The 23,084-nt window shown below is 43.7% G+C and overlaps 1 protein-coding gene across 3 annotated transcripts in view; it reads right to left on the bottom strand.

Moving 5' to 3' along the window:
* VGLL4 (vestigial like family member 4) overlaps positions 1 to 23,084 on the bottom strand; it is a 152,153-nt gene that overhangs the window by 11,781 nt on the left and 117,288 nt on the right. The window contains exon 1 of one of the 3 annotated variants that reach the window (XM_007655372.4): positions 11,739 to 11,834. The exons of the other annotated variants lie outside the window; for them this stretch is intronic. Coding sequence (XP_007653562.1) covers positions 11,739 to 11,752 — 14 coding nt within the window. The 5' untranslated portion in view covers positions 11,753 to 11,834. Of the gene's footprint in view, positions 1 to 11,738; positions 11,835 to 23,084 lie in introns of those variants that run through there. 3 annotated transcript variants of the gene reach the window in all.

Raw genomic sequence — 23,084 nt, 5'->3', positions numbered from 1 at the left:
AGGGTGGGCAGGTCGCATGGGGAGAGGAAGAGAAAGGGAGCTCATAAACTCGACTTTCTCCTAGCTCTGGATACTTACCTCAGACCATCCTAGATGCACCGTCTGGTCTTTCTGTTCAAGGCTGCTTGAGAATCTGGGACCCGCCCAGCTAATCAAGAGCGCAGTCAGATTCTACTCAGAGCCGGCCCAGCACGCACCCTAAGAGCTTGTGCACGTGGGGCCATGACACTTGAATGCAAGCAAACGGTTCTTTGCTGGTCTGTTCCATGTTGACTTAGTAGTGGCGAGAAATCAGAGTCGCATTTTTAAATGCTGCCTTTGTGTTAATAATGTATTCAAGATGCATAGGCTGGAGGAGAAAACATTTTTCCCAAATAGCTAATAGAAGAGGAAAATGCCTAATAAAAGGCTTGGGAAGGAGTTGGGTTTAACTGGAAACAGGGTAAAATCAGTCATATATTAATAACGTTAAGCCCCCACCCTCAGCATATGGCACTGCTGTTCCTTCAGATCAAGGAAGTGGCAGGTATTGTCAGAGAGAGACATGGGAAATGCTAAGTGAAGTAAGGGAAAAGGTGGCAGAACAGAGCGGAAGCAGGGAGGCTCTCCAAATAGCAGCAACAACAATTTGGGAACCAGGCTGGAACACCCTCCCTAAGTTTAACCATTAAAAAAAAAAAGTGTTTATTCCAGGAATGTCTGGCCCTTGCTTGACAGACAGAGCCACATTCATTCAAAAAAAGCCACCAGAGTAGCTCTCAGGCAGGCGGCATGACGAAATGGCAAACTGATGTCTGATTAAGCTACTCACTCAAGTGAGGCTTTCCAACAGGTTGGGCTTCAGCCAGTCACTGGGCGATCCTGTTGGTGGCTTGGGGTGCCCAGGGATTCGAGACAGTCTTGAGGATCTTGCTCCAGGTTCCAATGCTCCAAGCTTTTTAGGCCTGGGTCTGACATTATTTTTGCCTTGGAGACCCCCGAGCCCAAGAGGGCTGGGGCAGTTCTGAGAAAACCCGATTCCAATGGGCTGGGTGGGAAGGGGTGCTCTGGAGGGGCCTGAGTCAAACCAGGATCCCAGGGCTTCTCCCCACAAAACCCACTGGACTGTGGGAAGGAAAGGATGATGGGGCTAGTTGTGCAGGGGTTCCACAGAGAGGAGCCTCTCTGACTGGCCCAAACTGTCCTGAGTCTCCACCAGCAGTCACTTCAAAGCCTCGGGGCCCCAGGTTATCTTGGGGGGTTCCCCCAAGCTGTCAGAAAACTGCATGTTTTATGCCTGCTCTGTAGCAGACTAGCCAGAGTGACCGAATGGGGGCAGGCATCAATCACACCCACCTGGCTAATGTACAGAAACAAGAGACGGTTCAAAGCTAGGGTTCCCAAACAGTCTTTGGCTTGAGTTTTTTGGTTTTTTGGTGTTCTTTTGGTCTTTTTTTCTTTTAATAATATACCTGTACTGGGCTAACCAGGAATCTTTGAAAAATATAGCGCTTTACCTTTGCCAAGTTGAAAGAGGGCCGGAGAGCCCCAAAGTAGCTGTACTGAATTTGTTTTCATCAAGAGAATGAATCCTCCGTGATGCTGCCCGTCTAGAAAGCCATCCCTACCTTTCCCTGTGCGATACCACCCAAATCCCTCTTCTCCTTCAAACACTTACTAAAAAAACACGCTGGGCTTGAACCCTGCTCTAATTACCCCTCCCTGCTCTCCCCACTTCGCCATCCATTATAGCCACCTCAGCACTTCTGAATACATCCAATACTTTTTTGCATTTAGTCTGATAGTTTTCTTTATGTGGATGTACTCTACCCAGTTGCACGCACGTTCGTCATCTTCCCACTGTTGGTCACACTCATTAGTGGCAAGGACTATGACTTTATCTTCTTTTGCAAATGCTTTCCAGGATTAGCCTGGTGCTTTGCCCAAAAGAGTGTTTGCCAAACATGGCTTGTGAAAATGACGATGTTGATGATGATAACGGTGGCGGTCGTGGCTAGAGTCCACCTAAAAGAATAATGGCCACTCACTTCATGGTAGCCCCAGGCCTCTCTACCACTTTTTATACTGAACAGGGTGGGCTTCTCCCAGGTCTAGCCCAGGATCATGCTCTGAAAAGAGGGTTTAGAGCCAGACCTTCTGGTTCCTCTTCTATAAAACCTTCCTAGTGCAGGAGAAAGTCAAAAACCCATCAAGGTCAACATTTTCCAAAATGCTGTTTAGAATTTCAATAGGCAGAGTTAATGGCAGATGGGATTACAAAGACCAGTGTTCCTACATTTAAAGGCAGTGCCACCTAAACCAAACTTACTGACTGTGAGCCCCATTTGGGACAGGGACTCTGTTGGGTGTGATTAGTTTGACTCTAGAAGAGTGATGGACACATAGTAAATGCTTAACGAATACCGTAACAATGATAATGATGAGAATAATATTAGAAATGAAATAAGTGTCTGGAAACACCCATTTGTTCTCTCAAACTGGGTCAACAGATACTCTTAAATGACATAAAACTGTGTTCCATAGAAATGAATGGACGACTCCGCTCAGTGGTTGAATCTGCCCAGCATTGCCATGTTCATTGGGTTTTTTTTTCTGATCTCAAGGCATGCCAGTGGGTCAGTAGAGCTTCCTTCTACATTATAACCCCCTGGAGACCATTAAACATCAGACAGACAATACTCAGAGGCAGACTTGCTCCTGAGCTTGCTATGAATTAGTTGTATTTAACACTCTAGATAAAATTCAGTGATGCATGAGACAGACCACACAATGCTGCCATACCACCCTTCTCTTCAAAGTTTACATTAAAAAAATGTTTTTTTCTTTCTTCTGAAAATGAAAAGCATCTATTAAGCACAATTAGGGGGATTTCCCCAGTTTCATTAATGGCTTTTCTGTGATGAGGAAATGTAGTCAGAATACAATGACAAAATTCTGACTTACATCAGATTTGCCAATATATCTGCCACCATGACATGCCAAATATGATTACACAGTCACACGGTGGGTCACTGGGAAGCAGCATGGCCTAATAGGTAGAGCACGGGCCTAAGAGTCAGAAGGACCTGGGTTCTAATCCTGGCTCCGCCACTTGTCTGCTGTGACCTTGGGCAGGTCACTTCACATCTCTGTGCCTCAGTTTCCACATCTGTAAAATGGGAATTAAGACTGTGAGGCAAGGACGGTGTCCAACCTGATTAGTTTGTACCTACCCCAGTGCTTATAAGAGTGCTTGACACATAGTAAGCACTTAACAAATACCATCATTATTATTATTTTTAAATGTGAAGAGTACCAGGTTGAATGTGGCTTTGTGGCAAACTGGCCAGAAAAACAGTACACTCAACCCGCTCCGCCCCCGGCGCCTACCCTCCCTAAAAAAAAAGATATATACAGACAATATATTGTGACACCACAAAAAGGGAGGGAGGTTTAAACTGCTCACAAGTTAATTTTAGTAAAATTATACAGTGCTCACATTTCCAATTCATTTTCCCATTTCCCAGGACTTAAAAACAGACATTGTTTTCCATGTTTTTTTCCCAATGAATCATAACCGAGGCTCCAATGCTTACCAAGCATCATGTGCTTCGATGGATGTCAAGACCAAAACCACACACATCCTAACATAGATAAAAGTCTGTTCCCTTTGGGTTATAAATAAAGTTTGTTAATTAAAAACAATGCTTCACTATTACACATGGTTAAGCAGTTCAAAGGTAGTCACATCAAGCTTATCCTAATGCAGCTGCTTTTTTACAACCTTTAACTCAAATACTGGCACAAAGCACTGGTAATTCACACCCATCCTGCAGGAACAGACTCCCTCTGCCAACTGTTTAAGATGAAGAAGGGGGGAGGAGGGGAGGAAGAAGGGATTCAGTCCAGGGAGCCGCTTTGTGTATGTTTGCTACTAGCACAGTTTCCTAAGAAATGCATGCCAAATGTGTTACTATACCTCTCAGTTGAGAAATCAGAAATGTCCACAAGCTTTGGCAGAAAAAGTCAAGATTCCAAATGGTCAAACTGTAAAAGTATCAATCAAATTCAGAAAGAACATCCTATCCACTTGTTCAGCTCATTAAATTAAGATTTTCTTTTTCCTTAAACAAACACCACATCCAGTTCAGAGTTCAGACCACACTCTACAGAATGTATTACATGCCATTAGTCGCGGACCTTATTTTAATGATCAGATGCAGAGTTTTATCAGCAGTTTATGGCAACTCTGATATGACTCTTTCTTTTTTGAAAGAAAGCTGCTTAGGGAATGTTGCTCTAGTAGTAACTTAGAATATTCAGCTGCAGCAGCTACATGAATCTGAACCGTTTTCCACAGTTTACAAACTGCGGTGAGGTAAAGACCACCTGCGGTCTTTTGCTTCAGACCAGGTCTCACAATATACAAAGCATCCATTTTGAGGAAGCAGATTAGTCTTTCCTGTGGCTGACCTCTCCTGGCAGCAGCAACAAACTGAAACTCTGTCCGGTAATTTCCTCTTGGGAGGCCAACCACTGCTAATTGATTTTAGTGTCTGACTATAGACTGTAAGCTCATTGTGGGCAGAGAACGTGTCTACCAACTCTGCTGTACTGTACTCCCCAAAGTGCTGAGTACGGTGCTCCATACACAGTGAGGGCTCAATAAATACCACTGATTGATGGATTGACTCCATCTTTCCGGTAGATTATAAATTCCTCGAGGGCAGGGATCATGTCTACTAACCCTACTGTACTCTCCCAAGCGCTGTGTATGGGCTCTACACCCGGTAAGCGCTCAATCAATACCACTGTTTGGTTGACTGAAGAGAGATGATGGGGGAAACATCATGCTCCTTGGAACTGGATTAAAACTCCTTGGAAAAAAAAACCACCACCTGAATGGTTACCTCATTCTTTTCCCTCCTCCTCACCGATTTCCAATTCTCCTTGTGTTCATTACTCCCTTCAATTTTCTTTCATTTCCTATCATCCCATCTGCTCCTTCTCCCCTCTCACAAAGGAAAGGAAAAGGGAGAGAAAGGGAGGGGAAAAAAAAGGGTCACAAATGGCAGACTAGTTTTAAGTGGGGCTGGTGAGAGGCCTGGGGGTGGGTGGGAGGGGTGTTCAAGAGCACATCCCTCTAGCCAAAGGGAAGCCCGGGATTGCAAAATAACCCCAAGGAATTTGGGATCCCCATCCAGCCTAGCCCAGTAATTGAGGCCAAAACATCTTGCCTCTGCCTGAATGATCCAAAGTGGCTGCATAGGCCAGGTATTTGCCCAGCCCTCCGCTCTGGTTTGTTTATTCATCTAAGATCGTGTCTTAAATATGGCAGTTGTCACCCCAGGAGTTTAATCAATGTAAAGTAACAAAAACCCACCTCCACTGCCAAGGGTACTGAACGGAGTGAATGTACTGAAGATGAAGGCAGCAAGGTTTGGCTATTAACCCATCTATCCCACTTCAGTGCTTCCCCAAAACATTCATTTTCCCAGGTGAAGGCCCATAAAGCATCAACAATCCCCCAATAGAGCTCTTTTCTCCACATTCAGTTCTCCCAAAACTGGGATCCCCTAAAAAATAGTAAAGATGTTTCCCTGCAATTTGCTCTCTGAAACCCAAGCATTCTTGCTATGCATTCCTGTCATTATTATGAACTTTTAATGAGTATCAAGAGGCGGCAATGCCCACATGATCGGCTAATAAAAATAAGTGTCTACTGATGGCCAGGGAATGGGGAACATTCTGTACCCCTTGCTATGGAAACCATGTGCCTGCTTCTGCTGGAGGAAGAGACTAAGCAAACCCAGGCCCTTTCTAGGGGACAAATCTGCTAAACTGGAGGCCCAGACTCCTTCAGAACACTAGAGTTCAATTAGGATCAGGTCTTGGGAGATGTCCCGCCACTAGTATTGCACAGTGAAACTGCCCAAAGAGTGTGATGGAGCTTCTGTAGCATCCAGGTCTCTCAGCCAAATAGGAGGATGGTCACTACAACAGTTTAGAAAGCCCTTCTCGAGCTGGATGCCCTACTGTCACCATACTCTATCTTGTAGTCAGCTGGAACCCAAGCTGGGTTTTGAAAATTCTGTTATCTGCCCTTTTTTCTATTGGTGCGCATGAACCACACTCAACATCAAATGGTAGATCCCGGAACAGTAAGCTTGGCAGCATTGAACTAGAGCTCACAGCTCACAGTTGTGCCGGGCAGGACATGTGAGGTAAATGGATGACAGCAGGATACCTAAGGTGCTGCTGAATGGTGAACTTGTGGGTGGGGGTGGGGGAGCGCACGGGCCCGCACAAGCCACAAGTACCAAATAAACAGTTTCAAGACATAATAGACCACAGTCTCAACACGACTGAGCATTGCACAGTCGGGAGACCACCGCAGGAGACCAACCAGCCTAGCCTGACAGGTGGCAATTGAGAAAATGTTTGCTCTCCTTGAGCGAAGGCTTTGCAAAGACTGGGATACTAAGAGGCAGGCTCAAAATCAGACATGGTCCCCATATGAGACAAACTCACCAGTGCAACATTAGGTTGGTTGCAGGCACTTTACATTCTTTGTCCCTTTAGTTCATTTAGCACAGCACTAGGAACCCATTTGAAACAGCTTAAAGTTCAGGTTCCAGTAAATAACAATGTTGCAATTGGGCCCTGTGCAGTGCTAATGAGTTAATGGATGTGATTGGATGATTCTTTGATCCTGTTTGATTCAAACTTTGGAAACAAGATGGTTCCACAGAGCCCCATCACGTTATAAGCAATTGCCAGTATGACACAGTATTCCCCTATTCTTCCTCCTCGCTCTATCCAGATGGCATTCTAAAAAGTCATGCTATGGCAAGAATGCCTGCATATATTGAATCCCTGTATGAAGTGCACTATAATAGACGCTGGAGAACCTACAATAAAGTAGAAGACACAGACCCAGCTCTTGAGGAACTTACAATCTAATGGTCCCACTGACCGCCCATCACCTGGTCCCTGTCCTCTCCCAGACATTCAGGACTGAGCACTGAGTCAACTTCCAACCTTCAATACCTGTTCTCCATCCTAGTTAAGACTGAGACCCTGTGTCTGACCTGATTATCCTGTATCTATCCCAGTGCTTAGTACAGTCCTTGGCACATGAAAAACACTTAACCAGTGCCTTTATGATGATGATTATTCTCCTGCTACCTTGTTTTGTTTTACTGCACGGGCAATAATGATCTTCCCCAGGTGCTGACATCTAAATCTGGGGAGGAGCACACTCAGGTTACTGAGTGTCACCTGAGGAAATTTTGAAGATTCACGATCTAATTTAATTTTTCTAAGTGGTTTGGGGAAATGGTATATATTATTATTCATAACACAAGCCTTATGCCAGTCAAGTTGATAGGACCTACTGAAGTGGCTAGAGATGGAATTGAGTCCAAAAAAAGGTGAGGGACAAGGGTTGCCAAAAGAACACTTTGAGGACAACTCCCCAAATTGAAACTCTACCAGAAGCTAATGGCCTGAAAACACCTTCAACAGATATTTCCTCTTTAATTCTTCCCTGAGTTGGTCCTAAGCCACCTTTCATAATTCAACCACATTCGAATTCTTTTGAAGTCCCATGCTTACCTAACGCATTCCACATTTTGCAGCAAATCACTGGAAAATATTATAAAATTGTTTATGAAAACATATATAAAGCCATTTACCAATCAGAGGAAAGCAGCTTTCAGGTAACATGGATGCAAAGTATAAATGCGTGAGCTCCAAAGCCAAACTTTCCAGGTGTATGCCTATGCCATTATATATCTGGGTGATGCTCCTCAAAATTGTGGCTGTATTGTGGGGTTTTGTTTCCCCTTTGACTTACATGAAAGCTAAGGTCTGTGCTAGAACTAGTCTCAACATGATGGTCAACACGGGGATGCAAAAATGAAACTGCAAATCTCTCCCAGCCTTCCCATCCCTTCACCCCAGGCTACCCTCCACCTCAAATTCATCTCTGTCCTCCTGCCCACCCCCCCAACACACACACACACACACACACCCATTTCTATTAGCTTGATGTTACTGGGAACCTGGCTGAGACACTCCCAATAGCCAGACATCCTGGTTCTCAAACCACCTCCCCAAGTTAGTGGGGGAGCCAATTAGGTGTATCCCAGCATCCTCCCTCTTAGACTAGCCTCTGTCTGGTTTTGACCTCTTCCCCAGGGCTATGTACCCAGGTTCTGCAGCTGCTCCTGGTTCCCAGGTCCCACAGGAGCTCCAGTTTCTGAGACAGTGATTCCAACATCCCCTACCCCTCTGACCACCTGGATCATGCGGAGACTCTCCGCCAAACTACATAAATGGCTCTGAGCTTTTTGGTTCCTCAGACCTCTCTCCTACCCTCTCCAGACAACAGAGCCCAGTGGCTTCTGGGCAAATCAGAGCAGAGCAGCCAGTCCCATTGCCACTAAGATTGGTCACAGCACCCAGTCTGAGAATCCAACAAGTCCAGAGCCAAAGTGAACAGTGGAGAGCCTCCATGGGGAGAGGCCAGGGGGACTGGAGTCCTGTGGGATCCGGGGCCCGGGAGGAGCCACGGTGGCCAGCTCGCCACTGCTTGAGGCAAGATGGCGGGGCCAGGACCCAATCACTTGGCAACAGGGAGGGTCACGGCCAGAAGTCCAGGAATATTTCTTCTCCCACACACGATGCCATCACAAGCCCCTTTCCCTTCCCGTTCCTCATGCGTAGCTGGCTGCCGTGGTTTGAGTGGGTTACCAATTTCAAAAAATATATATGTAAGTACTGGAACATATGGGGGGTGGGGGGGTGGGAGTAGAGCGAACTGCTCAGAACAGAAGAGAGAGGTAAGGGAGTGGGATGAGGGGAGGGAAATGACTTACCTGTAGGGATTGGACATAACCTCAGGGGAGGGTTTTATGACAAATACTGCAGGACTTATCTCCGGGTTACATGTTACACGTATTGCCGAGTGGCTGGAACCTGCATCGGGTCTGTACCCAATACTGGTAAAAGAGGGACCTGGCACAGAAACCAAGTGAAACAGAGTGGGATATTCTACAGATCTGTTACAGACAGACACAAAGCAGCTTTCAGTTTTTTCTCCAAATTGATGTTTTTATTGCAATAAAAATTCTTCTCTAATACCTTCACGTGATGCACGAGCAGATTTTTAAATGTTTCTGTTGGTTCTGGGCAGCTCTTGGGTATCCACACTTTGTTGATGTTAGGAAGAAATTTAGAGTTCTCTACAAATTTAATTTAGGTTTATTAAGCAGGGCTAGAACAAAAATAGGAAAACATTATTTGTGAAATTGCAGCCATCCACCAATCTTGGAATTAGTAACTTTGCAGACAAGGATTAATACAGTTTAATGTATTCCACAGATACGAGCACACTTCTACAATGGATTTAAAGAATGCCCACCAATCTGATTTATTTATTTTCATTAAGAGTTGTGCTCACCACATTGTAGCATCAGGATGACTTTTTCTTCATAGTGGTAGTTATACATTTTTTTTAAACTACAAACCTGATAGGATAGCATAACATTTAGTAATAAATAACTCCTTACTGAAATGCTACCAAAATGCAATGAGACTCTTCTCATCTTTAAGACTAGAGCATTTAATCCCCAAACCTGAAAGCTGAAGATAAAAGACATGACAGTCACATACCAATTCACTGGAAGACTATGTCAACCCTTCAGAACCACAAATGGCTCATTCAGCAGAGGCAGCACTCCCACACCAACAAAGGTGGATAAATGGCAACAAAACTGCCTCCTGAATACTGACTGAATTTTTCCATTCCATTGCTCATTAGTCCCTCCAACAGAACATAAGCAGGAAAATCAAAAGGGAAATTAACAAGATGTAAATGTGATTGGATCTGGGGGCAAACTGCTGATTTGAAGGGAATTTTTCTGGTTAACTATAGATCTCCGTAATCCAGGCTCCCCTGTCACTTTGGCATAAGTCAGCGCACAGTCCTCTAATGAGGTATATTATAATGTAGATATATATATCTACAATATACCTCATATATATATATATTATGACTGGAACGCCCTCCCTCCTATTTTACCACCCTCAAAGCCTTATTGAAGGCACATCTCCTCCAAGAGGCCTTCCCCGACTAAGCGCTCTTTTGCTTTTCTCCCACTCCCTTCTGCATCATCCCAATTTGCTCCCTTCCACCCTGCTCTCAGCCCCATGGCACTTACAAACATATCCATAATTTATTTAGATTAATGTCTGTCTCCCCTTCTAGACTGTAAGCTCATTGTGAGCAGGGAATGTGACTACCAACTCTTGTACTGTATTCACCCAAATGCTTAGTACGGTGCTCTGCACCCAGTAAGCGCTCAATAAATACAATTGATTACGAGCTACCTTCAAGACCAGCAAAGGATAAATCTGTGGGTTCTTGGTTTGAATTTTAGTCAGTACGAGCAGTGTGCTCTTACAGACAGGACTGTCCACTGGGCTCGCTGGGCTGGAGCCCAGGAGCCTCAGCTCTCAATGGACCCAGAACAGACCATCAAGGAAACACTCTGTGGCTGCCCTGAAAGCCCTCTTACCTCCATAGTGGCCACTCTTCCAGGGCCGAAAGTAGCCTGGCTGGGATGGAGGGTAGAGGGGAATTGCAAACATGAGTTGTTGGGGTGCTTGCGTACTCCAGTGGAGGGCAGAGGGGCCAAGCTTTGGAGGGAGGGCCCCAAGGTCCTGTTCATGCTGTTACCTGGCAGTGCCAGAGAAAGAGCCTTTTAGGGTGAGAATGCCAAAAAGAAATATTAAAAAATCCAACCGCACCTCTGTAGGTAGAGGTGCTTACTCCTGGGCACCTAGCATGCAGAGGCTTTCAGCCAATCACTTTGCCATCATCCATTTTATAAATTCAGCCACTCTCTCGAGAAGGAGCGTAGTAAACAGTGGGAGAGGCCCTGGTGCTGTGGAGTTATTTTACAGCCTTTCAGAAAGATAAAAAGCGTCTTAAAAGCATTCAGTTTCTATTAAATGTGAAAGATTTCTCTATTTATAATTGGTCCTGCACTCTGAGGCAACTAGAGAGAAAAAGGGTTCAAATAAAATTTCCACTGAGGGAAGTGGTCAAATAACTGAGGTCAGAACCTCTAGACTTCAATTGTGGCCAAGTGCTTTTATTTCCCTTGTAATTTTCTTTAAGGATAAATACTAAACCAAAAACATACCCCTTTTGAAGGAAAGCCTGGCAGCTAAGTGGAGCAAGAAGAAAAAGCACACTGTACTCCCCAAATCAGCAACCATTTAAAACTATGCACTATTGTCTGGAGACAGTCACATGATAGCCTGGCCTGGCAAAAGCATGTCAGCCATCACCTGAAACTTAGTTACTTCCAATTCATTAAGGAAACAATTACTCAATGAGCATTAACCCTTCCAAATTGAACAGACTGTCAGTTGCCCGAAAGGCAGCAGCGATTACACCTGGCCTCCCCATTCTCTGGAGAAGAAACTACAGAGTTTGCAACACGGATCAGATTGAGAAACAGAGAACTTTTAAGACTGGGGGGAGTGGGGAGGAGGAGGAGGGAATGAGGGAGGGGGAAAAGGGGGAAAATCACTACTGTCTCTCCTAAGCAACTAATCGACTCTACCTCTGCACGGCACTTGCTGTCTCATAGCCTAAATTAATTGCAGCTGAAAATACAGGGTTGCCATCTGGTTTGAAAAAGCAAGGATAAGGGAATAAAATGAAAGGGTTTTTTGGTACTAACCTCACTTTAATCATTGCCAAAGAGCATGAAGACAGCCCAGCGTCCTCCCACAAGAAAGCCTTGGGCCTCACAAACTTGGCAAGCAGACTCTTGCACAAAAAGCTGGGTAGGGAGAAGACTTGTCAAAATAAAAGTCCTTCCTGAAAGCAGTGTTACAAAGCACCGGGCCTGCCCACATGTTCGGAAAAAAAAGGTTTCTCCATAGTTCTTGGGAAAGTTTAATAAATTCTAAGAGGATTTATTTACAATGAATGCCTTGCCAAAATGTTACATGCTTCATTACGATTCCATTTTACAAGAAAACGTATCTGCTTTGGGAATTTTTGCACAGTATTTCCACTATGATTGTTTCTACATCTTTTAGGATGTACAGTACTGTTTTTACTCTAAAATGAAAACTTATACAAAGGACAGGCGAGGATGGTTCCTAGTCAAGTGCACTGCAGGGGTCTTCCTGTTTCAGAAGAAACAATGCCTCCAACTTCATGGCATTCGGCCTGCAAAAAGGCTCTGATTGCAGAAGACTGACTGGAGGAGTGATGGACAGAAAAAAACACCCTTATTTCACGAGTACATCAGAACCTCTGGACCTTCAGCTTCTTAGAAGAAATGTTCTTCTAATACCAACACTGTGCTGGATTTTGAGCCACTGCCTCCATTTTCCCTCCCAGTCACCAACTCCCTCTCCTATTCCCCTTTCTCCACCCACTAATTCTCAACACTCTACAGAGGAAGGCTGACTGGGGGGTATTTAAATGTGAAAGGTACCTCGTCCTAGCCCTACCCACTCTTATGAGATGACAAAAAACTAGTGGCAGTGAAAAAGCACACAACCAGTGTTGCGAAGTTTTCAATTTTATTAAAATCTTTATTCTCAGCCTTATTTCTTTGACGCTAGGCCCAGTGTCCTTCAGGCCTTGGACATGGGTCAATTTTCCTAGTTACTAATATCAACATCCTTTAATGGACTCCAGGGCTTGCAGGAACGAGTTATGGACAGCTTGTGTGTTTCTGCTGAATATTACAATAAAGGGGAAAATGAAAGACGACTCTCCATTACAGTATTTTACTCGGGGTTGAAATATATTTTCAACTTGAAGTTGAAACTGAAGCTTTATTCCAAAGCTGCCCTTACAGAGTCATTGTCTATAGCAACTGTGTCCATAACACTCAAAGTCTCGGGAGTACAACTTTCTAGTAAATGGCACATCTGTCAAACTTCAGGAAACATCTGGGAAAATGGTTAAATAAAAAGCAGTGAATTTAAACTTTTGTTTCAGTGCCTCCTTATGTTCTACATCAAGAGAATGCTTCAAAATACATACCAAGTCTTCCTTGGTCTTAGGAGTAGACTCTCAACTCTATGGGTTAGGGCCTCCAGGAAAAAGGTCTTTGAAGATAAGAAAATTTACATCCATATCCTAACAGCAAGCCATTGGTATTTGGTTACAGTAAGAGGTTCCAAAACACAATAGGAAGGCCAGGTAATAATAATAATAATAATGTTGGTATTTGTTAAGCGCTTACTATGTGCAGAGCACTGTTCTAAGCGCTGGGGTAGACATAGGGGAAATCAGGTTGTCCCACATGGGGCTCACAGTCTTAATCCCCATTTTACAGATGAGGTAACTGAGGCCCAGAGAAGTTAAGCGACTTGCCCACAGTCACACAGCTGACAAGTGGCGGAGCTGGGATTCGAACCTATGACCTCTGACTCCAAAGCCCGTGCTCTTTCCACTGAGCCATGCAGGTACATTGCCATTTCACAGGATGAAACAAATATGTAAGCTTTACCTTAAGTTCCCTACTCCACCTAAGTCATGGGGCATGCAGGCTGGAGGGGTACGTATTAATTCAATTGTACTTATTATGTACACGCGTATGCAGGCAGGCACACATGGTCCAGACTATGAGGAGCTCTGGTCTAATTGGAAACATGCTAAGAATGTGCCCAAATTCACAGCCAGGTTCCTTATTTCAATGTGGCATTAAACTAATAAGCAATGCAGTGCAACTCTCTCCAATCCCCACACAGATCTCATCCGTAATCTTTTATTTCCCTCCTAAGAATTACCTGTTAAGAAGTTTTGGGAGTGGAGAACCTTAAAGGACATCTTAAGAGGGCTTGGAAGTTGGGAAATAGACCCTCAACTGATAAGGAGGGAGGAAGGTCTGCACTTAAACCTATTTTCTTATCAATCAGTGCTTTATATAATTTGGGGTCTAATAACTGTACCCTGATATTCACCCCGCCCTTGGCCCCATGACACTTAAGGATATATGGGCAATTTATTTTAATGCTTGTTTCCCCCCCCTAGATTGTAAGCTCCTTGTGGGCAGGAAACATGTCTTTCAATCAATGAATAGTATTTACTGAGCACTTACTACATGCAGAACACTGTACTAAGCTCTTGGGAGAGTACAATACAATAGAGTTAAAAACTCTTGGGAGTTACCAACTCCGTTGTGTTGTTCTTTCCCAAGTACTTAGTAGTACAGTGCTCTGCACACAGTAAGTGCTCAATAAATACCATTGATTGACTGATTGATCACACCTTCAAGTTTTCTCCCTTACAGAGTCACACTGAAGAGAAAGCAGTGACAACTACTCCTCCTCCTGCCCCCAATTTATTAAGCATCTTTTTTTATTTGATCGAATCTTGAAGCTCTGAAGAATGCTGTTTCTCAGTGTATTATATATGCATCTCTATGTCCTTCTACATATTTATCCGTATTGACATCACTTAGATTGTAGATTGTTCTTTTTCATTCATTCATTCAATCGTATTTATTGAGTGCTTACTGTGTGCAGAGTACTGTACTAAGTGCTTGGAAAGTACAATCTTTACCTGTTCTCCCTTCTAGGGACAAGGACTGTGTCTAAGCTGATTAACTTGTTTCTACCCCGGCGCTTAGAACAGTGCTTGATACATAGAAAGTGCTTAAATTCCATAACAATGATGAATAATGAGTCGTCATTTCTGTTTAACTTAATTCCTACATTCTGTTTAACCTAGCATCTAGCACAGCACTAATAATAATGATGGTATTTGTTAAGCGCTTACTATGTGTCAGGCACTGTACTAAGTGCTACATTCAGGAGGATACTTAATTGATGATGATGATGAAGAAGAAAGTATTTCCTATTTACCCAAGATGCTTAAATCTTCATGTGGTACCTATCATTACTACTCATTACAGCCCTGGTGGTAGATAGCAGGCAAGTACTATTCTTCCATTTCACAGGTGGAGAATGAGGCCCATGGTTATTCCAAGAAAAACACTCTCCCCCTCTAGACTGTAAGCTCACTGTGGGCAGGGAACCGTCTACCAACTCTGCCCTACTGTACTCTTCCAAGCACTTAGTACAGTGCTCGGCACATAACAAGAGCTCAATAAATAACATTGATTAACTTAGCATAGGTCTTCCTCTGGTCACTGAGTTCCATCCCCGGGGGTTTCTATCTATGCCCTTATCTGTCTTGGGGCCAGCAAAAAACATCAAATGGGGTTTTAGCAGGGAAGAGCAAATCTTATCTCAATGTCAAAACTATGACAAGAACACTCTATTATCACCTAGTGTCACATGGCTTACGGAATCTCCATAAAAGCTGAGGCCCCTGGAAACCAGTTAATATCCCTAACTCAAGAATAACTAACATAAAGCTGCATAACAGTGAAGCTTATTTTATGCCTTTATATCAGGCTGGGGTTAAATAAAGCCATTTACAAATAAAACCAAAAAGTTTCATTTAATTTGGGGCACAAACCAAACACCCTGCAATCCTCCCCCACCGCCACAACAATCCACAGGTGAAAGGCCTCCAGCCTTGTAGCCTCCAGGGCGGCATCAGGAAAGACCACTCCAAACTGGCCCTCACCCAGTTAATCATCCACTGAAGGCCCCTGGAGCCTTTTCTCTGGCCCTGCTATTTATTAAGCTAAAGTGATCTATGCATTCCGATTTTAAATGGGAAAACGTACTCAAGTTGAACTAACTCACACTTTCAGAGTTTGCCCTAGCCCAGAGTGGCAAGTTTTCTTTTGGTGGAAGACAGCATTTTTTCAAAAACCACCACTAAAAAACCCCCTCTGTTTATAATAAAGACACCTGTACTTTTCCCCTCTCATTGCAAAACAGTAACCAATGTGGAAATGTGGAGGGATTCCTTTTATAATCACAGGAGTCCAGACTTACACTCGACCCAGGAATGACAGGATCATGTTCACAGCCCTTTTAAAATAATAATAATAATAATAATAATGTGATAGATGGAATTATTGTGAACGATCTTCTACATCATCGATTCCTTTGCAGAACACAGAGTGAGGTGTTATGCTAGGTAGACTGTGCAGTTAATAAAGTTTGATGGTGTAATAAGCATTTTTTAAATGTTTATTATATAAAATATATTTTATTTCAAAAACTAGGGTGGGGGGCAATAGGCTTTTGCTTCTGTTGTACTCTCCCAAGTGCTCTGTACAATGCTCTGCACTCGATACCAGAGAAGGAGCATGGCTCAGTGGATAGAATATGGGCCTGGGAGTCAGAAGGACCTGCGTTCTAATCCCAGCCCCTCCATGTGTCTGCTGTATGACCTTGGGCAAGTTGCTTAATTTCTCTGGGCCTCAGTTACCTCCCCTGTAAAAATGGGGATTAAGAATGTGAGCTTCATGTGGGACAGCGACCATGTCCAACCTGATTAACTCGTAATTACCCCAGTGCCTAGAACAGTGCTTGGCAAATAGCAAGTGCATAACAAGTGCCAATATTATTATTATTACTACCATTGGTGGATTGGATTTATTAGTACTTAGAGTAGCAAAGACAAAACTTGCTCTGTTCCAGGGTGATCTGGAGAAATCCCTGGGGCAATTTTCCCCCTGGCATAAATCTAGCCTTAATTCCACTCTTTCATCAATTTAGCAGGAGTCTCACCTCAGATTGTAAAACTGAATACAACTTCTATTGCATCAATTTAAAATCCCAGGCCTCCGGAACATCCCTAAGGAAAAGAGGATCTCCATTAGCATTCCCATCCCTTTCCCCTTTGTGCACGCCTTCTGGTTCCATATACTGTAGACACCAGACACCAGCCTGAGCTCTCCTGTCATTCTGAGCCCACCGCCCAGCTGGGTCATTGATTACTGCAGAAGGCACCAGGGAGAAGAGGATGTGTATGGAGTCAGGAGACAAAAATGCTAATGGAGCCCTTTCTTTTGTGGGTCTGTTGGGGTGGGGGTGGGGGGGATTTGAGGGGGGGAGAGATTTATGCCCCTGACGGCACACCAACAATGTCACTTCTCAGTTGGCTCCAGTGAAGGGGCGGGAGGGACTGGTTTGGGGGAAAAGGTTCCCATGGAGTAACAGGATTTGTTTCCTCTTGCTCTGCAGTACACTCTACCTCTGCCAGGCTGAGGCTCTGGTCCAGAACTTGGATGCCTACTTGGCGGCTAAATATTGCCAGGCCTGGAACGGTAGTGCCTCGTGGAGTTCTCTCATTGTGCTTCGGAGACCACCTGAGAAGACGCTTCAAACTGGGGTTTTTTTTTCGCCAATCCTGCAAAGCTCACAGGCTTCAAATTTTTGAAAGTACACACATTGAGCCCATCTCTGAGTGCCAACTGCCACCTAGCTCTTTTTGTGCTTGCATTGCAGTGGGTACAATGGAGTTGGCAAGTCTATTGAAAGCCACTTTTACAAAAACTTCACTCACAGGATCCCACCACAGGGTTGACAAATGGGACTATGACTGAGCTTTAGCTGCATGTTGCAGAGGCTTCTTACTTAACCTCTTTATAGCAGGAATGAAGTATGCTAAAAAGCCAAGAAGTGGTCTGAACTGCGTGGTTTCCATCTACCTGGCCCTAATCTGTGACTAGAAAAGTGGTGCTACCACAAGCAAATGCTCAGTCCAAACTCAAGACCTTATGAGATTGTATATTAGTAAATAAGAGATTTGTCAGGTCGCTAAAGCCAGGGCAAGAATAATCCTCCATCTTGATACTATTGTTATTATTAATAATGATGGTTTTTGTTAAGCACTATGTGCCAAGCACTGTTCTAAGCACTGGGGTAGATATAAACTAATCAGGCTGGACACAGTCCCTTGTCCCACAGGGGGCTCAGTCTTAATCCCCATTTTACAGATGAGGTAGGTGAGGCACAGAGAATTTAAGTAAATAGCCCAAGGTCACACAGCAGACATAGGGCGGAGTCAGGATTAGAACCTATGTCTTCTGACTCCCAGGCCCATGCTCCTTCCACTAGGCCATGCTGCTGCCCTACTTCTGCCAAAAGAGCTGCTGAGGTGCCTCGACATCTTTAGCATATGCACAATTTCTGATGCAAAACCTGCAAGGTACCCTGGGGGAACAGGATTAGAAAAGGATAAAGAAACTGCATGGCCTAGTTGATAGAACACGGGCCTGGAAGTCTGAAGTACCTGGGTTCTAATCCTGGCTCTGCCACTTGACTGCTTCATGACCTTAGGCAAGTCACTTAACTTCTCTGTGTCTCAGTTACCTCTTTTATAAAATGGGGATTAAGTCTGTAAACATGGACTTTGTCCAATCTGATTATCTTGTATCTACCTCAGTGCTTTGTACAGTGCCTGGCATATAGTAAGTGCTTAACAAGTACTCTTCCCACCTTCAAAGCCTTATTGAATGCACATCTCCTCCAAGAGGCCTTCCTAGATTAGCACCCTCCCCCCCAACTTTCCTCTTCTCCCATTCCCTTCTGCATTGCCCTCACTCACTCCCTTTGTTCTTTCCCCCTCCCAGTCCCACAGTACTTATGGACATATCTGTAATTCATTTATTTTTATTGATGCCTGTCTCCCCACTCTAGAATGTAAACTCATTGTGGGCAAGGAATATGTCTGTTCATTGTTGTATTGTACTTTCCCAAGAGCTTACTACAGTGTTCTGCACCCAGTAAGTGTTCAGTAAATATGATTAAATGAACAATACCATTTAAAAAAAAAGGAAAGCAGTCCCATTTCAGAGAATGCACCTCTGCTACTTCCAAACTCTCCAAGAAAAGCCTTTAGATTCTTCCAGATTCAAATTTTCAGAAAGCTGAAAATCCTTCACTCGTCTTTATCTGTTAAAACCAGTTAGTCCAAATTTCAGTTTTGAGAATCTGAGACACCATCTCTTTGGGTCATGTGACAGTAAATGGGAAGATTGTAAAACTCTTTGAGAACAGGGATCATATTTACCAATTCTTGGGTACTTTACCAAGTATTTAGTACAGCACATGGCACACAGAAAGCACCCAGTAAATATTATTGCTTGATCAATTCATTGACTGGAAGAATGAATAAGATCATATACCCCATCCCGGAAGGGTTCATTTGGACAGATTCTTGTGACAGGGGAACAAGGCAGTGAGATAAAAGGCAAGATTCACAGGCCATCAGGCAATCCCAGTCAAGGCAAAAGAAAAGGCCACGTGCTCTTTCCGACAAATACATGGCACCCGAGAGGCTTTGGGATGGGGGCACTAAAATTGCCTCGAATTTTCCTCCAGCATTTCAGCTTCGGTTTTATATTTGGAGAACTGAACTATCGTTTTTACCCATGTCATGATAATGTGCTCCTTTGGCACAGATGCTGAAGTGGAACGATGTATTCTTAAGGCCTTGGTACACACTAGGTAAACGGAATGTACTGTATTCCCTTTTTTCAGCTTCTCTGACTCTTGGCACCCTTGGCATTGCTCTTTGTATGTGTTACTTGGCAAGGAAAATGCCAGAAGAAGAAATGGTATTGGACTTTCCAACTCTCTGCAAGGACTCTTAAGGCAGAAATGATGCCTGCTGGGAAAAGGCTGATGTCAGCTCTTAAGAGCACAGCTCCCTGCAAGGATAAGGAGGCCTTTGTTTTCAGCTGAACTGTGAAAATGAGAAAATGCCTCCAGCCTGACAAACAAGAAACCCACACAACATAGGTCAGGCCTGAGACCTTTATTTAAAGGTTCAACACCTCATTAGTGTTACACTTGCATCATAACCCTCAGATACATTTACATTACACAGTAACTGCCATAAAAATTAAACAAAGTGGCCTTAAAAAATTAGCTTCATCTGGCACTTTATGACTGGTACAATGAAGCTCCACTCTTAAATTTGGGGGTGGGAAAAGGTTTTTGGATTAATTTTCAGTACATCAGGGTATTTCATTAAAACCAGGGTTGCTTTCTAATTTAATTTTGAAGGTAAATATCCTTGAAATCATTGGGGAAGAAATAGAAAATGTTAATTCAGGAAGGTGTGAAAATGCATCCCTTTCTGAGTTTACCACTTAGGTCACTATAATTAGCGTGGCAAAATAAGCCTCCTAAATTACTAGTCACTCTTTTTTAGGCACTTCTGAGTTTCTGTTGGGGGAGATGGGCGAGGAGGGAGAGAATCCTCCATTTGGGCTAAAATTTTCCATGTTCGATCTGTGCCGGCAAGGGTTTTTGGGTGTGCGTGTAACACTTGAGGAAAACCATTCAGCAGTTTTCGAGTTATGAGAATCTGAAAAAAGATGTCATGTGTCTACTTTCAAATACTTCAATTTTAAACAAATCACACCCCTCCCCATTTGGAATCAATTGTTGCTCTAAATTCAGAACTTGAGTAGCACTATAGGGAGAGTTTTAGCATAAGGATCAGGGCTTGAAAAAGTGCTTTATTGACCAGGCAAGAGAGAAAGCTTGCCAACTTGAATTTTGATCATTCTTTTTAAATGGTATCTGTTAAGCGCTTACTATGTGTCAGGCACTGTACTGAGCGCTGAGGTAGATATCAGGTTATCAGGTTGGAAACAGTCCATATCCCATATGGAACTCACAGTCTTAATTCCCATTTTACAGATGAGGAGACTGAGGTCCAGAGAAGTGAAGTAATAATAATAATGATAATAAATAACTATGGTATTTGTCAAGTCTTACTCTGTGACAGGCACTGTACTAAACTCTGGGGTGGATACAAGCAAATCGGGTTGGACATAGTCCCTGTCCCACACGGGGCTCAAAGTCTCAATCCCCATTTTACAGATGGGGTAACTGAGGCCCAGAGAAGTGATGTGACTTGCCCGAGGTCACACAGCAGACAAGCGGCAGAGCCGGGATTAGAACCCGTGGCCTTCTGACTCTCTGGCCTGAGCTCTTTCCACTAGACCACGCCACTTCCCTTTTCCAAAGGTGCAACTCAGTGCCTGATTAATGTAGCTGAGTAGTGGCTGAGGTCCATGATCTGCTGTGCCATAAGGTGGGCTGCAAAAATGGCTGAAGGGACAATGTTTAGTGATATCACATAGCAGTGGATGGCCAGGAGACACCATGGCAGAAAGCCCCACCTAGGCTAGGGCTTGGGGTAGTCCTACTAGGGCAGACACTTCAGGAACACCGTGACACTTCAGATGCAGAATCAAAATCAGCGTGAGGATCTGCAAATGTACTAGTCGTGGCAAAGGACACTCTTTGTGTGTGCAGTGCGTAAGAGCTACTGGTTTTCAACCACCTACGGAGAGATAAAATGTCACCATCCATAGTGTCAGCTTCAATCCCTCCCCACTTCCCCTAAACAATTATATATGCCTTCATCTCATAGTAGTGGCCCTCGGGCATTCAACTTATCCTTTTTTTCCTCTTTTGTCTTTAGGGCAAACCACCTGTTTTCAAAATTGCAAGTATTCCCACTGTTCTTTGCAATATGCTAAAACCACTCATAGAAATGGTGATTTACATAATGTTAAATTATTAAATGTTCACTTTAAAAATTTTATTGCATGGCTGAGGTAACACTGCTATGACAACCAGAACTCTTCCATTTTCTTTCAGTGCTAGCTTAACATGGCCTAAATGTGGCTTATGCCTATCTTAATAGTATACATAAAATGGTATTCTGTCTCTGACCTCCAGAGCTTGTTTAAAGCACCTGGGCTGCTACAGTAATACTTAAGCAGGAATGAAAATGGTGCTCAGGCTCAAGCAATTCTATAATTTTAGGGTCTATTGACTACATTATTTTACATTTGAAATTTGTGATGACTTTGAATGCACAGCAATAGGTGTTGTTATTGTTACCAGAGATAACAATACTGCTGGATCTACCAAATGCCAACTCCCAACTTTCCAGGTTAGAGCCCAGGCAAGACCTGGCACAAATGGAGCCTAATGCTACAGCAAGAGGGTCTACTAGATACAAAGGTAGAGAGCTAAGAAACGGCAAGGACGACATCAGCAATTACCATCAAAATAAGCCATTCCTGCCCAGAACAAATATTCAGTCCCAAGTTTTTCTAGAGACTCCAGTAAATTCTCCATGCCAATGGGTGGGAGAAAAGCCCAGAAAGCTAAATCACCATACATAACCTTCAAATCTCACTTCAATCCATAGTTTCAAGTTCCTCCCTTTTTGCTCAGAGGTAGACGCTGCATGATTTAATTTATGTTGATCTCTTTCCCTCTAGACTGTTGGCTCCTTGTGGGCAGGGAACAGGTCTACCAACTCTGTTATACTGTACTCTGCCAAGTGTTTACTACAGTGCTCTGCACGTAGTAAGCACTCAACAAATACCACTGATTTCCTTCCCCTGCTCCCTCTCCATTAGAGGTGCTAATAAGAAGGGAAAGGACGTAGAGGGAGGAGAAAGAAAGAAAAACTAAGGGTAGGAATCCTCCACAAACAGGGTAATCAACTCCTGAATAATCAAGAATTAACGGTCTAAGGCTTTTTGTAATGGAAAAACCACCAAAAGAGGATCTAGGCAAGCATTAACTGCTGCATTTCACACCAAGAAAACCTGTTTCCAAGCAGCATGGCCTGCAGAAAAGGAATAGCTTTTCTTCCATTCAGTCTTCCCTTATTCATCCAAACCCATTAAGAAATTGAGCATGTACAGTTCTTTTTGCCTATAAAAAATGGTGCTAGAACAAACCACTTCCAGGTCTGGGTCCTGGTTGTGACACTGGCCTGGGAGAAGTAAGATTGAATAAGGCTAAACCTGAAAACTCCAGCAGGGGTGGATTTTCAGGGTTTGATGCTACCTAGCAGCAGCTCAAAAGACATGGCAATGCCCAGAGGCTGGCCTTCTCAAACGACAATTTTTTTTTTTTGGAAGTGTTGCCAGAAAAGTAAGGCCAACACAGTAAAGGAAGTACGGCTTCTTTAAATGGTCAAATAGCTTTATCTGTGTGTGTGTGTGTGTGTGTGTACGCACGCGCGCACACACACACACAGCTGTCTATGTCCCAACTCTGGGAGGAAGTAGGAGAAGGTATATGGTTATTTAAATATTCTTTCGTCTGTCTTTATTTCTCCAACAAAGCTGGGATAAAGGAAAAATTTA

The sequence above is a fragment of the Ornithorhynchus anatinus genome, chromosome X1, assembly GCF_004115215.2.
Source record: "Ornithorhynchus anatinus isolate Pmale09 chromosome X1, mOrnAna1.pri.v4, whole genome shotgun sequence".
In the NCBI taxonomy this organism is placed as follows: domain Eukaryota; kingdom Metazoa; phylum Chordata; class Mammalia; order Monotremata; family Ornithorhynchidae; genus Ornithorhynchus; species Ornithorhynchus anatinus.
This window is presented reverse-complemented; position numbering and strand designations above follow the sequence as displayed.